This window comes from Marmota marmota, unplaced genomic scaffold, assembly GCF_001458135.2.
Source record: "Marmota marmota marmota unplaced genomic scaffold, marMar, whole genome shotgun sequence".
Taxonomy (NCBI): Eukaryota; Metazoa; Chordata; class Mammalia; order Rodentia; family Sciuridae; genus Marmota; species Marmota marmota.
Genome location: NW_025999949.1, coordinates 35,733,034 through 35,746,485, shown reverse-complemented (window position 1 = coordinate 35,746,485; position 13,452 = coordinate 35,733,034). Strand labels below are relative to the sequence as shown.

The window sequence follows — 13,452 nt, the reverse complement described above, 5'->3', positions numbered from 1 at the left end:
GGGGGGAATGCTGAGAATTGAACCAGAATCGAAACATCCCTTTTCCAGAAAGAGGAGGCCCCTCTGCAGTGGGGTCGGTCAGAAACCTTGGGAGTGACAGGGGTGATGGGGATTCCTAGGAAGGGCGTGAGTGAGCTCTCTGGGGTGAAAGCACCCACCCCACATCTTGATGGTGTGTGGATGACGTGGGTCTCTGCTCAGATCCTTGAGCTGTGCACTGAAGACCTGTGCATCTCACTGTAAGTTAGAAATGGCTTGATTTTCAAATACTTAAAAATTTTGAAAATCAAAATGCTTGGAAACAGATATATTTCAAAATTCAGAACATTTCAGATATTTTAAAAATAAAACAAAATGATGTCCATCCTGTATATTCCTCAGACATCTAGAAGAAGGGTCTGGAGCAGGTGCAGAACCAAATGCAGTGATAACTCTTCACGTAGATACCAAATACTCACAGTAACTCCCATGGATTGTGCTGCATCCATTTGGGTCAATTTTTGCTACCCAATGAGGTCACTGCAGAGCTCTGGGGTGGGCTTTTGTTTTCTGAGTTTTAGGACCTGGGGGGCTGGTACTTACAGCAATAGACATACAGAAAGGGGGTTGACAGGAGCCCCTGGCACTTCTGGGCTATCTGAGGACTTCCCAGTGGGCAGAGTCTCATAAGGGTCCCGCAGTCACCTGTCCTACAGGTAGAGAGCCACTGTTTCATGTATCAATGTGAACAAAAGACCTGACAGAGCAACATGGACGAGGGAAATTTATTTTGGCTCCTGGTTTCAGGGGTTCAGTCCATGGTCAGCTGACGCCATTGCTTGAGACCTGAGGTGAAGCAGCACATCAGGGTGGAGAGGCCTGGTAGAGGGAAGAAGCTCAGAACACGGCCACCAGGAAGCAGAGAGAGAGAGGGAGAGAGAGAGGGAGAGCTCTGCTCGCCAGGGGTGAAATACAACCCGCGTCGGGGACCTGCTGCCTCCAGCTGCCACCCAGCTATTCCAAGTCGTTGATTAACCCGTGATTATGTCACAGCTGCCTTAACCTAATCATTTCCCGTCTGGACTTTCTGGAATTGTCTCACACGTGAGCTTTTGGGGACACCTCATACCTCAACCATAACAGCCACCCAGGGTCTGCTGCACCCCTGCATCAGCAAATAAGCCAGAAGTGGAGCACAGACTCTACCCTAAGTGGGGAGCAGTCTCCATTTCAGGGACCCAAGGATCTGCACCAGGGAGGGCTGAGGAGATCTCCCCTGCAGGGGGCACTCTAAGCTTGTCTTCTGCCCAACAAGACGTTTCTCCATGGTAAATTATTTCTTCAGGATAAATTCCTAAAACTAGACTTAACTGGAGGAAATGCATGATATTTTAAGCTTTGATTGATGTTGACATTAATATTTCCAAAACCTTTAAAAAATCTGCAGATCTAACCACCTTCCCACTAAAGACACTTCCACGAGGTTAGTCTTGCCAACCTTGAGGTTAGTCCTAAGAGCTGCGAGCTGTCGCTCCTGTGGCCTCTCGATGGAATGCAGAGACTCTGGCCAGCACAAGACCCAAGAGGCCTCGCCAGCTCTGCAGTCCGCAGCCTCACAGAAGGGCAAGGGCGCTCCCTACAATACAGAAAAGAATGTAGCAGACACGTAAACCAGGCAGGCCGCTGCTGACCACCCCTCCCAGCATCAGGGCCATTTCCACTGTCATCGCCACAAACACGTGAGCAAAGATGTGAGGATGGCCACAGCGTCACTCAGCAACAGGAACCTTCCAGCCCATGACAACCTAGGGGACAGGGTCCTGTGTGGTCCCTCACTGACATCATGCAGCATGTGACTTGCTCGGGTTTCACTTTCCGTCAACCTTGGCCACCACGGTGCGCATCTTAACAGCCACTCCCTAAATCTGAGCAAAGCTGGGTTTGTGGACCTTCATCCTGCGTCTTCTCCTCAGTCTCAAGTGGATGGCTTGCCTTTGCTTGTGGGTTGATAAAGTGCCATTTCTTACTACTGACATCTGCCCCCGGCAACAGATGACAGCAAAAGAAACAGTCTTTCTGCTTCAGTTGTAACGGTGTTCCTTAACACGCCTCCTTCAGTGTTGACCATCGCACTCCTCAGTCTTTTAAGATCTGGGGTTTGAAATTATGCAAGGGAGGGGTGCCTCCCTGACCAGGAGAATCTGGTGGGGGGGACCCTGGACTTGCTGAGTCCCAGAACGTGGGAATGTCAGAAATGGACAGATCTTCTGCCTCCACCTTATGAAGCCGTGTGACCTGGGCTCCCTGAGTCCTGCGTCCACTCACCCACTTGATCTCTTGCTGACCAGAGTGCACGTGAGAGCATGTTCCATGTGCCAGGCACTTCCAGGCCCTGGGACACAGTGTGTCCTGCCCCTGCAGAGGGGCGTCCTCAGCCCACATGAGCATCTGTCATGGTGAGACTGGCCAGAGCCGGGGTCGGGACCACACCCTGCAGCCCTCCCCCGCCCCCCTCGGGCTTCTGATTTTCCTGCCTCGACTTGAACACATCCAGGGGCGTCCTGAGGAATGTCCCCCACCCCTGAGTGCTATCAAACAGAAGAGTGGTCTGGAGACCCAGAGGAGGGAGGCACCAAGGGCACGGGTTTCAGAACTCAGGACTGCCTGGGGCTAGGCGGGCTGGTAGAGGCCCCAGCTCTGGGAGTGGAGGGAAGGACAATCTAGCCTGCCCACCCTGTCTGCTCACAGGTGGCTGCCAAGTCCGTCCCGTTCCTGAACACAGACATGTGGTCCAGGGAGCTGCTATCGGCCCTCACCACGCCCAGCCGTACCCAGCAGGAAGAGTTACCAGAGAAGGTGGGCCCTGCTCCCGGTAGCCCCCACCCCACCCCCCACACGCACTGTCCACAGGACACACAGGTCCTGGAAGGAAACTGGTGGACCCAGAGGAAGCGGGTGGGTCTGGGCAGCAGGACTAGAAGCCCATCCTGCTGCAGGCCAGCGGGGCAGCCAGCCCCAGGCTGTTGGTGAGGGCTCTGAGGGCCCAAGGGCAGGTCAGGGAGGCTGCTGAGGAGGAGGCAGTCGGCCAGGAGGGTCCAGCCGCGGACAGGATGCTCCCTCTCCTCAGACCTTCCTGTTCACCTTCTACGGGATGGTCCTCCAGGCAGAGGAGGAGAGCACCACGGTCAGGGCACACCTGCAGTCCCTCCTGGAAACCTCCCACCAGTGGTCCAAGCAGAGGGAGGTGAGGACCCAGTCCACTCTGTCCCCACAACTGGCCACACACTGGTGTCGGCCCCCATCCTGGCTGAGCCATCTCCCTGCTGAAACCCCGACCTTGGTTTCACACTGGACTCTGATCCTGTTCACAGCTTGGGCCCTGGCCATGCACTGAGCCCTGGACCCTGATGACAGGCTGAACCCTGGCCACAGGCCCAGTCCTGGCTCACCCCGGACCTTGCCCACAGCTGGGGTCCTCCTGCTCCACCCCACACATCTGTCTCTTCATTCCCACCCCTGATCAGGCCTACTTAGAGCTGGTGGGAGAGATGACCAGTCTCCAGGGCCCCCCTCTGCCTCCTGCCTCCCTTCATCCACCTGCCAGACCCCGTAAGAGATGTCCCCAGGGGTCAGGCCGAGTCACATGTCCTAAAGAGCGGGCAGCTGGGAACTAGATGCCCCAGGATCTCGGCTGAGTCCCCCCATCCCGTTCCAGTGAGTGGGCTGGGTGTGGGGCCAGGTCCAGCCTACAACATTGGGTCCCCCACACAGGGCATTGCACTCACAGTGGGGCTGGCCGCCAGCCGCCACCTGAATGACGTCTGGGCCATCCTGGACCAGTTCGGGCGGAGTGGGCCCATCAAGTGGAGCCTGCACAGCTTCTCCCTGAAGGTACCTGCTCGGGCCTCAGCTCAGGGCTGGTCCTGGGCCTCCATCCTCCATGAAGACCAGAGCCTCCGAGCAGGGACTTCCGGGACACGGCGGGGCCAGGAGCACGGGCTCTGGGTCACACAGCCTGACTCCAGTCCCACCTGCAGCATGGCCCCCTGTGCCTCAGCTTCCTCCTAAATACTGACCCCGACCTGGCCTGGGGCTGAGGTGAGCTGAGGCACCCACAGCACAGCTGGAGCAGTGTCATGCCCAGCCGTGCTGGGACAGCGCTGCCAGCTTGAGGTCGGCCCTCAGGCATGTGACCATCCTAAGGGAGACAGGCCAGGGACAGCCATGAAGGTGGACGCAGCACACCATGTGACCAGGGCAGCCCTGGCCACAAGGAGGGAAGGGGTTCTCTGCCTACCCTTCGGGTCTGCTCAGTTGTCCAGATGCCCAGTGAGGGCCAGGACGCCCTGGGGTCCCACAGCTGGCAAGTGGCACAGCAGGGCCTGGAGCCTGTGTCTCCAGCCCTCAGAGGTGCCTCGTCACTAAGGGCAACACCTCCACCAGGGTACTCAGGTGACACCCGGGGGGGGGGGTGTCTCACCCAGAGGGAGCAGCCCTGTGCCTTCCCAGCTCTCTGTTAGGCACACCCTCCCAGGCCCCCACAGCCCAAGGGGGTACAGGTGCTAGGCACTGCCCTGTCCAGCAGAAAGAGGGGCCAGGCCCTGGGCTCCTGGGGAAGGGGCCACCACAGAGGGGGAAGGTGGAGGCCTGTACACTGGCCATTTCCTACAGCACTGAACAAGCCTGCGCACAGCCCTGGGTGGCCCACAGGGTCGCTCAGCCCCTCGAGGGGCAATTCCATGCTCCCTGGTTTCCTAAGATATGCACAAGCCCACCACTCTGGGACACCTGCCCCCCAGCAGCCTATGGGGCAGGGTCCTTCCTCTCAGCACCTGCCCTGGTGCCTGAGCACCATCCCTGCCCCCACGTGCCAGGGCCCGACCTCGGAGGACCTGCGCTGGAAGTGGGCCAGCAGCACCATCCTCCTCGCCTATGGCCAGGTGGCGGCCAGTGCCAAGGCCCACATTCTCCCGTGGGTGGACAACATCTTGTCCAGGATGATATTCTACTTCCGCTACAGCTCCTGGGTAGGGGCAGGGCTGCTCGCTGGAACTTCCCGGGCCCTACTGCACCCCCAGCACAGTCACAGAGCCCAGGGATCCTGGTATCCACAGGGCGGGCAGCCACCTCCCCACTCCCACCAGGCCCTGCCCCTGGCTGCCCCCAGCTCCTTCTCCACTGTCCTCCAGGCTCTGGGGAAGACCCCACCCCACTCTCCGGGTTACTTTGGTGGGCGGGGCTACGGAGAGGCTGACTCTTCCTCTGCACCAGCAGCCTGCAACCAGGCGGCACTGCCCAGCACCCACTGGGTGCCCGCCATGCCCCAGAACCTCCCACAGGCTGTGGCCTAGTTTAAGTGTTGTCGCCTCGTTGGCATTTTTTAAACAAAACCACAGCCCCCTCCTAGAGACATCCCCAGGTGGCTCCCAGCTGGTGCTCTCTGCTGCACCCTATCAGCAAGGACCCCACTGCCCCTAAGACATCAGCCTCACCCCTTGCTGGCTCCCATGCACTCCGGGGCCCTCTTCCTGACCAGTGCCCCTTGTCCTGGGCCTGGCCCCATGCAGGACGAGACCCTGAAGCAGAGCTTCCTCACTGCCAACCTGAGGCTGATGGGGGCCATCAGCCGGAATGAGGGTGCCCACAGCTACGAGTTCTCGCAGATCTCCGAGCTGCTCGAGTGTCTGATGGTGCGTACCAGGCCCCTGCGGAGGCTGCTCCTAGACCAGGCCTTCTTGGTGGCCGCTGCTGGAGGAGCGGGGTGGGTCTCCAGAGCACTTCAAGCCCCACACAGGCTCTCACACCTGGAAATGCTCCTGTCCCCCGTCACCTGGCTCTTACAGAGACCTGGAAGTGATGCCACCAAGGCCCAAAAAGGCCAGCCCCATCCATTCTGCAGTGCTGGCCCGCCTGGGGCCAGACCAGGCGCTAGGGATCGGGCCTCACAGGAGGCCAGGGCAGCAGAGGAAGGGCACAGGTGACTGACGGGGCAAGAACAGCCCAGCTCCTCACTGCTGCTGGGTGCAGACAGCGAGCTTTGCCCACCTACTTCACAGGTGACACAGGTGGCACTGTTCTGTCACCGGTTCAGCCCCTCCCCCGCGAGGCACCTGACTCCCCACGCCCCTCTGGAGTGCCTCTGGAGACTGGCCTCAGGTCAGGCAGCTGTACCTGGCCTGATCCAGATCTGACCTGCCAGGCCCCAGGCTATGCTATGGCTCTCCCAACAGGGCCCAAGCCACAGAGGACCCTCCGGGTGGGTGAGGGCCAGGGTCACGGGACACAGGCACCAAGGCATGGAGGCCGGGCAGGGACCTGGTATCAAAGGCCGGCGGGCAGAGCCTGAGCGCGGGCCCCGGCCTGGGGACTTGCAGGTCTTGATGGAGAAGGAGCCCCAGGACGCGCTGTGCACGGAGAGCAGGCCGCAGGCCCTCCACATCATCAGCAGCCTCTGGTAGGCCCCCAGCCGCAGCCCTCCCCACAGCAGCCCCCGCCTGGCTTGACGCTGGCAGGCCTGGGCCTAAGCCCTGCATGGAGGGGCAGCCCACGCAGGCTGCAGCATCTGGACACAGCCTCTCCCTGGGGGAGCTGACCCCCTAGATGCTCACAGTCACAGCTGTGACTGGCAAGACCCCAGGGTGGGTAGGGTCCAGAAAGCAAGGAAGCGCACGTGGGCACAGCCTACACCTCCGTCAACCCCAGGACAGGGTCAAGGCAGACTCCAGGGGCTTGGGGTCCAGGCCACAAGACAGAGCCCCACTGAGGGCCCCACCCACAGACCAGTGAGGGTACACCTGGTGTCCCTGTCCTAGCTGGGTGGGGATGCCTAGGAGTGGGACCCAGGGAATCCAGAGCTGCCTGCTCTGGGGCTGCAGAGTACAGGCAGGCGGCAGGCGACCCGGACAGCCCAGGGAGAGGGCAGGAGGAGCTGGTGGACGTCCACTGTGAGACTGGTTCAGCCCCTCCCCCGCGAGGCACCCAACTCCCCACGCCCCTGTGCCCAGGCCTCCTAGAAGCATGAGACCCTCCTGCGCTCTTCAGGCACATCCTGGGCTCTGGGGACGCAGGGAGTGTCCCTATTCTCCAAGAGCATATAATTGGGGAGGGACTGTCAGTACCCAGACCACAGGTGTCTCTGAAGTGAGACAGGGAGGGGTCACGATCCTCGCGGGCTGAGGCTGTGTTGGGGTAGCCCGGGAGGGGCCTGAGCCAAGCCCCTGCAGGGTGAGAGTGAGCCCTGCACACCCTTGGCGGCCAGGACAGCCAGTGCAAAGGCCCTGCGGGGGTGGCACACACCTAAGTTGTCAGAGGGCCAGCAAGGGCACCAGAGCGGCAGGGTGCGCACGAGTCTGCAAGAGGCGGAAAGCTAAAAGGTCTGCAGTGTCAGGCTCTTGCCCTCTGTCTTCCAACAGCAAGCTGAGGCCACCCATGGACACGCACAGGAAATCACGGCTCCTCTCCACCTGCCTCCGCAGTGTGTTCGCTCTGCCGCTTCTGGACGCCCTGGAGAAGCACACCTGTCTCTTTCTGGAGCCACCCAACATCCAGGTGAGGCCCCCGCAAGGGCATGCCCAGCAAGGGGGCTGGGCGGGAGGGTCCTGACCACCACCAGGCAGGGCCGGGGACCCTGGCAGTCTCCTAACTGCACCACTTTCCCACCTGTGAAGTGGGGTGATAAGAGTAGAACGGGTGGTCTTCAACCCAAGTGACTGAAATGAGATACTGGATGCGTGTGGCTGTGCAGTAGCCTGTGAGCAGGGATATGAGCAGCTTCCCTGCTAATCCTCAGCGCGAGCATGGGGGAGGCTGGCTACCCCAGCACTGACCACACTGCAGGGCCCTGTGGCTGGCTCCACGGCAGAGTTAGGCTTCTTTACTCTCCGAGCTCCCCAGCGGCCCAAGGGGGGAGAGTTGCCTCTCTCTAAAGGATGAGTTTCCCAGCCTTGCAGGAGCCCAAGAATCCCAACTCGGCCACTAAGGCCTGCAACCCCTGGAGCCACCTTCCCCAGGGACAGGCTCAGTCTCACCACGTAGCCACTTAGCCTGGCCCTGCCCCCTCAGGCCTCACCCAGCCCACTGCTGCCCAGCCAGGCTGAAGGAGGGGCTCCAGGACTGTGCTCAGCACCTGGCCCACTCACCGCCCCTTCCTAGGTTCTGTTAAATAATAGAAGCTGTCCCTGCAGAGGGACTCTGGGCATCGCTCATGGCCGCCACCAGGCCTGGGGCTGTGCAGGCAATAGGACCCCCAGGGGCGGGCAGACCTGGGACCTCCACCCCTCCCCCACACGGGCAGACCCTGTACAGCCAGACCACAGAGGCGCTGGACTGCATGCTGCAGAGCTTCATCACCCAGAGCCCCACGGCCGAAGAGCTGCACTTTCTACTGTCGGTGAGGCTGGCTGGGCAGCGGGGGAGTGGGGGGAATGTCCTCAGACCTGGGCTTGGAGGCCCCAGGAGGGCGGCTCAGAGGAAGCAGGGCCTGGATGGGGGGTCTTCCCACACTAGGCATCACAGTGGAGGGGAGGGAGGGGCAGCAGGTGGAGCCCGGGGTGAGGTCTGGTGCGGAAGTGCACCCCCAGGGCCCTTCCCCTGCAGCAGTGACCCCGGCCTCAGCCTGTGGCTCTCACCTTGGCTTGCCCTCCAGGAGTCCTGCCGGGTCAGGAGGGAGACCATCACGGGGCAGTGACCACCCAGGCATAGGGGCTGGCCAGACAGTCAGAGGTCAGGGCCAGTGGGCCCTCATCAGCTCGCCCTGAGTGAGGACTAAGGAGGTCCCTGGCCAGGAAAGGGCCCCAAAGCAGAGGGCACAGGGTCAAAGGAGGGGTGTGGGTGTGGAGGAGTTCTCCTGACCAGCGGGCAGCAAGGTGGGTGCAGTGGGTAGGGCGGGGGTCAGGGCAGCAGGGTGGACCCCTCTGGCTTGGGCGAGGAGCTGGGCTGAGGTGAAGCAGGGCCTGGGGGCCTGGGAACACAGGTAGAAGTCAGGAGTGGGAGGTGGGCAGGAGCAAGTGCCACCTGCCTGGCAAGTAGCCTGACAGCCCCCTGGGTGTTCCAGAGGGGCCGTGGCTGCCAGCACCGGAAGTCATAAAGGCTCCCCAGGCTCCAAACACAGAGTGTCCTCACCCTCCTCAGAACCCCAACTCAGGGAGCGCACTGCGCCCCACAGACAGGCTGAGGTGGCTAGCCCAGCCGCAGCCTGGCCAAGATGCCTAGCGCCCTGTGACCCCGGGTCTAGAAAGGGCTTAGGGCACATGGCAGGTTAAGAAACCAGAGTCCCAGAGGGCTTCCCATGGGAGAAAATGGCCACGCCCGTGGCAGGACTCCTGGGAACAGAAGGACTGGGCAGCTGTACGGCTGGTGGCCTGGGAAAGACAGAACCAGCCAGCGAAGCCCAGGAGCCTAGCCGAGGGCGGGGCTGGGGGCGGGGACCGAGCCAGTGGTGGGCGGGGCCTTACTTCCCCGGGCTGCAGATGGCCCCCGACCCCGCCCATCCTGCAGCACCTGTACGTCTGGCTGGCATCAGAGAAGGCGCATGAGCGGCAGCGGGCTGTGCACAGTTGTGTGACTCTCCTCAAATTCCTGAACCACAAACGCTGCCTAGATGTGAGTACCGGGCCCCAAATGCCCTCTGCAGCGGGGCTTCTTGCCCCAGAGCCCAGGGACCCTGCAGCCTGCAGGGGAGCTCTGGCGGAGCTCGAGGGCCTGTGTCCACACCTCCAGGCCAGAGCGTATACTTCAGCCCCCTGCAACCCCCACAGGGCTCCATGGCAGCCCAGGTAATGTCCCCTTTACAGAGTGTTCTCACCCTCTTCAGAACTTGAAGAAACAGGCTGGGGTAAAAGGACCCTGGTCAAGGTCTCTCTGCTGGGCTCTGAACCAGGAGGACACTGCCCCTGACCCAGGAGGCTGCTCTAGCCATGCACTTTGTGGCCTGGGGCAGTGTTTCTCTTCCCCTGGCCTCTGCATCTCACCTGTAAAATGAGTGGAAATGGCTCCTCCTTGAGAGGTGTGGTGGGAGTCAGGTGAGCTGCAGGTTGTGAACAGGCTCTGAACCCAAGCCTGCACCTCGTGGGGGCCCAGGGGTGCAGCGTGGAACACCCCTTCCCACTGCCTGCATCCAGTGGGCCTCCCCTGCGCCATGGCCCCTGAGGTCCTGGGCTGTGGGAACCTGGCTCCCTGCAGCCGCCGGAGCTTCTGCCTGTACCAGCCAGTCACCATTAACTACAGACTGCTCCAGGGCAGGGAGGCACAGGACTGCAGAGGGCAGGGTCGTGCCACAAAGGAAAGGTCATTGCAGTCCTAGAGGGATTTAAAGTGGCTTCAGTTTGCTCAAAACCCACGTCCACACCACAGGACTGGGACCAGGGTAAGGCAGGTGAGGGGTGATGGCCTCAGGCCCTACAGGAGTGCCAGGAACTCCACAATCAAGATTAACCCTGCTTTAATGTGATTAGTGGGCCCCGTGATTGATGTGACCGTGGCCCATAGGCTGGCCACCTGTTTTCATCAATGAAGTTTTACTGGAACCAGGGCCAGGATTGGGGTCAGGTAGGGTTAGATCCTGTTTTTACTTAAGGTTGTCACACTTTTTTGTTTGTGTTCATTTTGATTTCTTTACTATCGTGTTGACAGTAACATCATCTCTCTTGATTGCTAAGTCTTCTGGCAGCCTTTTATTTCGCCCACTCCCTAGCCTGGCCCGGCCACACAATCTGAGGGGATCCTTCCGACCCTTCAGCTGGGCTGGGTGCATGCATGGCCGCCTGGGGACTCTGTGGGTAGGTTCTGCCTTCAGTGGTCCCCTGCACTCTCAACACAGCCAAAGGAGGGCCTCAAACGCATCGGGCAGCTAGTGGGCATGCTGGGGATTCTGTGCCAGGACCCGGATAGGGCCATCCAGCGCTCCAGCCTGGAAGGGGTGGGCCATCTCTACCAGCTCCTGATACGCCAAAAAGGTGAGCCTATGCGGGCCACCATTGGCACACCTGTCCCACCCCAACCACGGGCTCCGGTGGACTCACACCAGTGCCTTGAACTTAACCTCTCCCTCAATCTACCCCCAAACCCAACCCTGATCTCAGCCATAACCCTAGAATGGCCTTGCCCCAACTTCCAAGCCCAGGCCACAGGCCTGACCCATTTACAGATAATGACCCCATCCTAACTGCCCCCATCACAACCTAGGCCTGGGCCCACCTTTGCGCTGCCTCACCTTGCTCTGTCTCCGTCCGGCCAGCAGGAGAAACTTTTCAGGTGGAGTCACTGACCTCCAAGGAGTTCTCCCAGCCTGGTGCAGAGGGAGCCCCCCTCTGGAGCAGTGAACAGAAAGCCACTTCCCCGGACCCCCAGGAGCTGGCATCCCCAACGGACAGCATCTTCCACCTGGAAAGCTCCCAAGCCCTCAAGGTCAGAGCCCTAGAGTCTGGGCAGGTTGCGCAGCGCAGGGGCATAGCAGAGCAGGCCACAGCGTATGATGGGAGTGGGACCCTGTCTCTTGTGGTGCTGGAGTGGAGCCCGCAGCACGGCACCTACCATAGAAGGCTTCGGGGCATTGCCGTCCCTTCTCAGACTCCAGACGCCTTCCCTGAGTCCTGTCCTCACACAGTCCAGTGTGAGCAGGGTGCCGGCATTGCCTGGGCAGGGCCAGGTTCACGGAGCCTCTCAGGTCCATCCAGGAAGGCTGAGCTGGTGGCTTGTCCATGTTGGGGTTGAACCCTGCTAACAAAGACCTCTGGAACTGCCTCCCTCATCAGCCCTGTTAGACCTGAGCCCTTTAGGTCAAAGGTGGCATCTCACTGAGGCTTGCAGTAGGGCTGGCCTCTAGAAAACACCACCAGGGAGTCTGTCCAGCTAGAACCAGATGGAGAAGGGGTGCACAGGGCTCTCGGCACCACAGCAGGGCTTAGTCAGAACTGGTGCTCAGCCGCTGTAGTGAGCTGAGCGCTGAGGCCCATCGTTTTAGTACAAAAATCTAAAGACCTGGGGCTAATATGTTAATTGTCCATGCCCTGAGTGGGAAAAACCTGGCTTGGCTACAGTTTTATACCAGAGAACCTGAGCTGGGACAAAGGCAGGGCAAGGAGGGTGGAGTCCCACTGGTTGTCCTCCATCACCATCTATCATCACCTCCATCACCGCCATCTATCATCACCTCCATCACCGCCATCACCATTATCACCATCATCACCATCACCATCACCATCATCACCATCATTACCATCACCACCATTACCATCACCATCATCACCATCACTGCCACCATCACATTCATCACCATCACCACCATCACCATCATAACCATCATCACCATCACCATCATCATCATCACCACCATCACCATCATCACCATCATCACCATCATCACCATCACCACCATCACCATCATCACCATCATCACCACCATCACCATCATCACCATCACCATCATCACCATCACCACCATCACCATCATCACCACCATCACCATCATCACCATCACCATCACCACCATCACCATCATCACCACCATCACCACCATCACCATCACCATCACCATCATCACCATCACCACCATCATCACCATCACCATCATCACCATCACCACCATCATCACCATCACCACCATCATCACCATCATCACCATCACCATCACCATCACCATCATCACCATCATCACCATCACCACCATCACCATCATCACCATCATCACCATCACCACCATCACCATCATCACCACCATCACCACCATCACCATCACCACCATCACCATCATCACCATCACCATCATCACCATCACCACCATCACCATCATCACCATCACCACCATCACCATCACCATCACCATCACCATCATCACCACCATAACCATCTCACCATCACCACCATTACCACCATCACCATCACCACCATTACCACCATCACCATCACCACCATCACCATCATAACCATCATCACCATCACCATCATAACCACCATCACCATCATAACCATCATCACCATCACCATCATCACCATCATCACCATCACCATCATCACCATCACCATCACCACCATCACCACCACTATCACCAGGCCAACAGAGAATGTAACTGAGCCACTAAGAGCATAGTGTTCAAGACCTGGAGAAGGACAGACTGCTCCATGCTGCTTGGTACCTTCGCACAGAATGTGGGTGTCCAAGTCTGGTTCTCCCTGGACAAAAGGCAGAGCAGGAAGAGGGGCAAATATGGAAGGGTTTACTAATCATAGGATAGCAGATTTAGGAAGGTTCAGCTGGAGAACAGATACTCTGGGCCTAGGTTCTCATGTGACCCTGATTACTCATGTGACCTTGGATATATCATGCCTTTGTCATCATCACTATCATCATCACCATCATCACTACCATAATCGTCATCATCACTACCATCACCATCGTTGCTATCTTTACCATCATCCCATGATCATTACCACTGTCATCACCATCACCATCATCATTGCCATCACCACCATCATCAC

At 59.2% G+C, this 13,452-nt stretch overlaps 1 protein-coding gene across 1 annotated transcript in view; it reads left to right on the top strand.

The window, feature by feature from the left end:
• The window catches only part of LOC107142802 (maestro heat-like repeat family member 5), a 51,564-nt gene that overhangs the window by 13,491 nt on the left and 24,621 nt on the right, over positions 1-13,452 (top strand). The window contains exons 6-16 of the mRNA XM_048802232.1: positions 2,728-2,835; positions 3,107-3,223; positions 3,751-3,870; positions 4,854-5,006; positions 5,547-5,669; positions 6,354-6,433; positions 7,392-7,527; positions 8,273-8,368; positions 9,475-9,579; positions 10,796-10,931; positions 11,216-11,382. Of these exons, the coding sequence (XP_048658189.1) occupies positions 2,728-2,835; positions 3,107-3,223; positions 3,751-3,870; positions 4,854-5,006; positions 5,547-5,669; positions 6,354-6,433; positions 7,392-7,527; positions 8,273-8,368; positions 9,475-9,579; positions 10,796-10,931; positions 11,216-11,382 (1,341 nt within the window). The remainder of the gene's footprint in view (positions 1-2,727; positions 2,836-3,106; positions 3,224-3,750; positions 3,871-4,853; positions 5,007-5,546; positions 5,670-6,353; positions 6,434-7,391; positions 7,528-8,272; positions 8,369-9,474; positions 9,580-10,795; positions 10,932-11,215; positions 11,383-13,452) is intronic.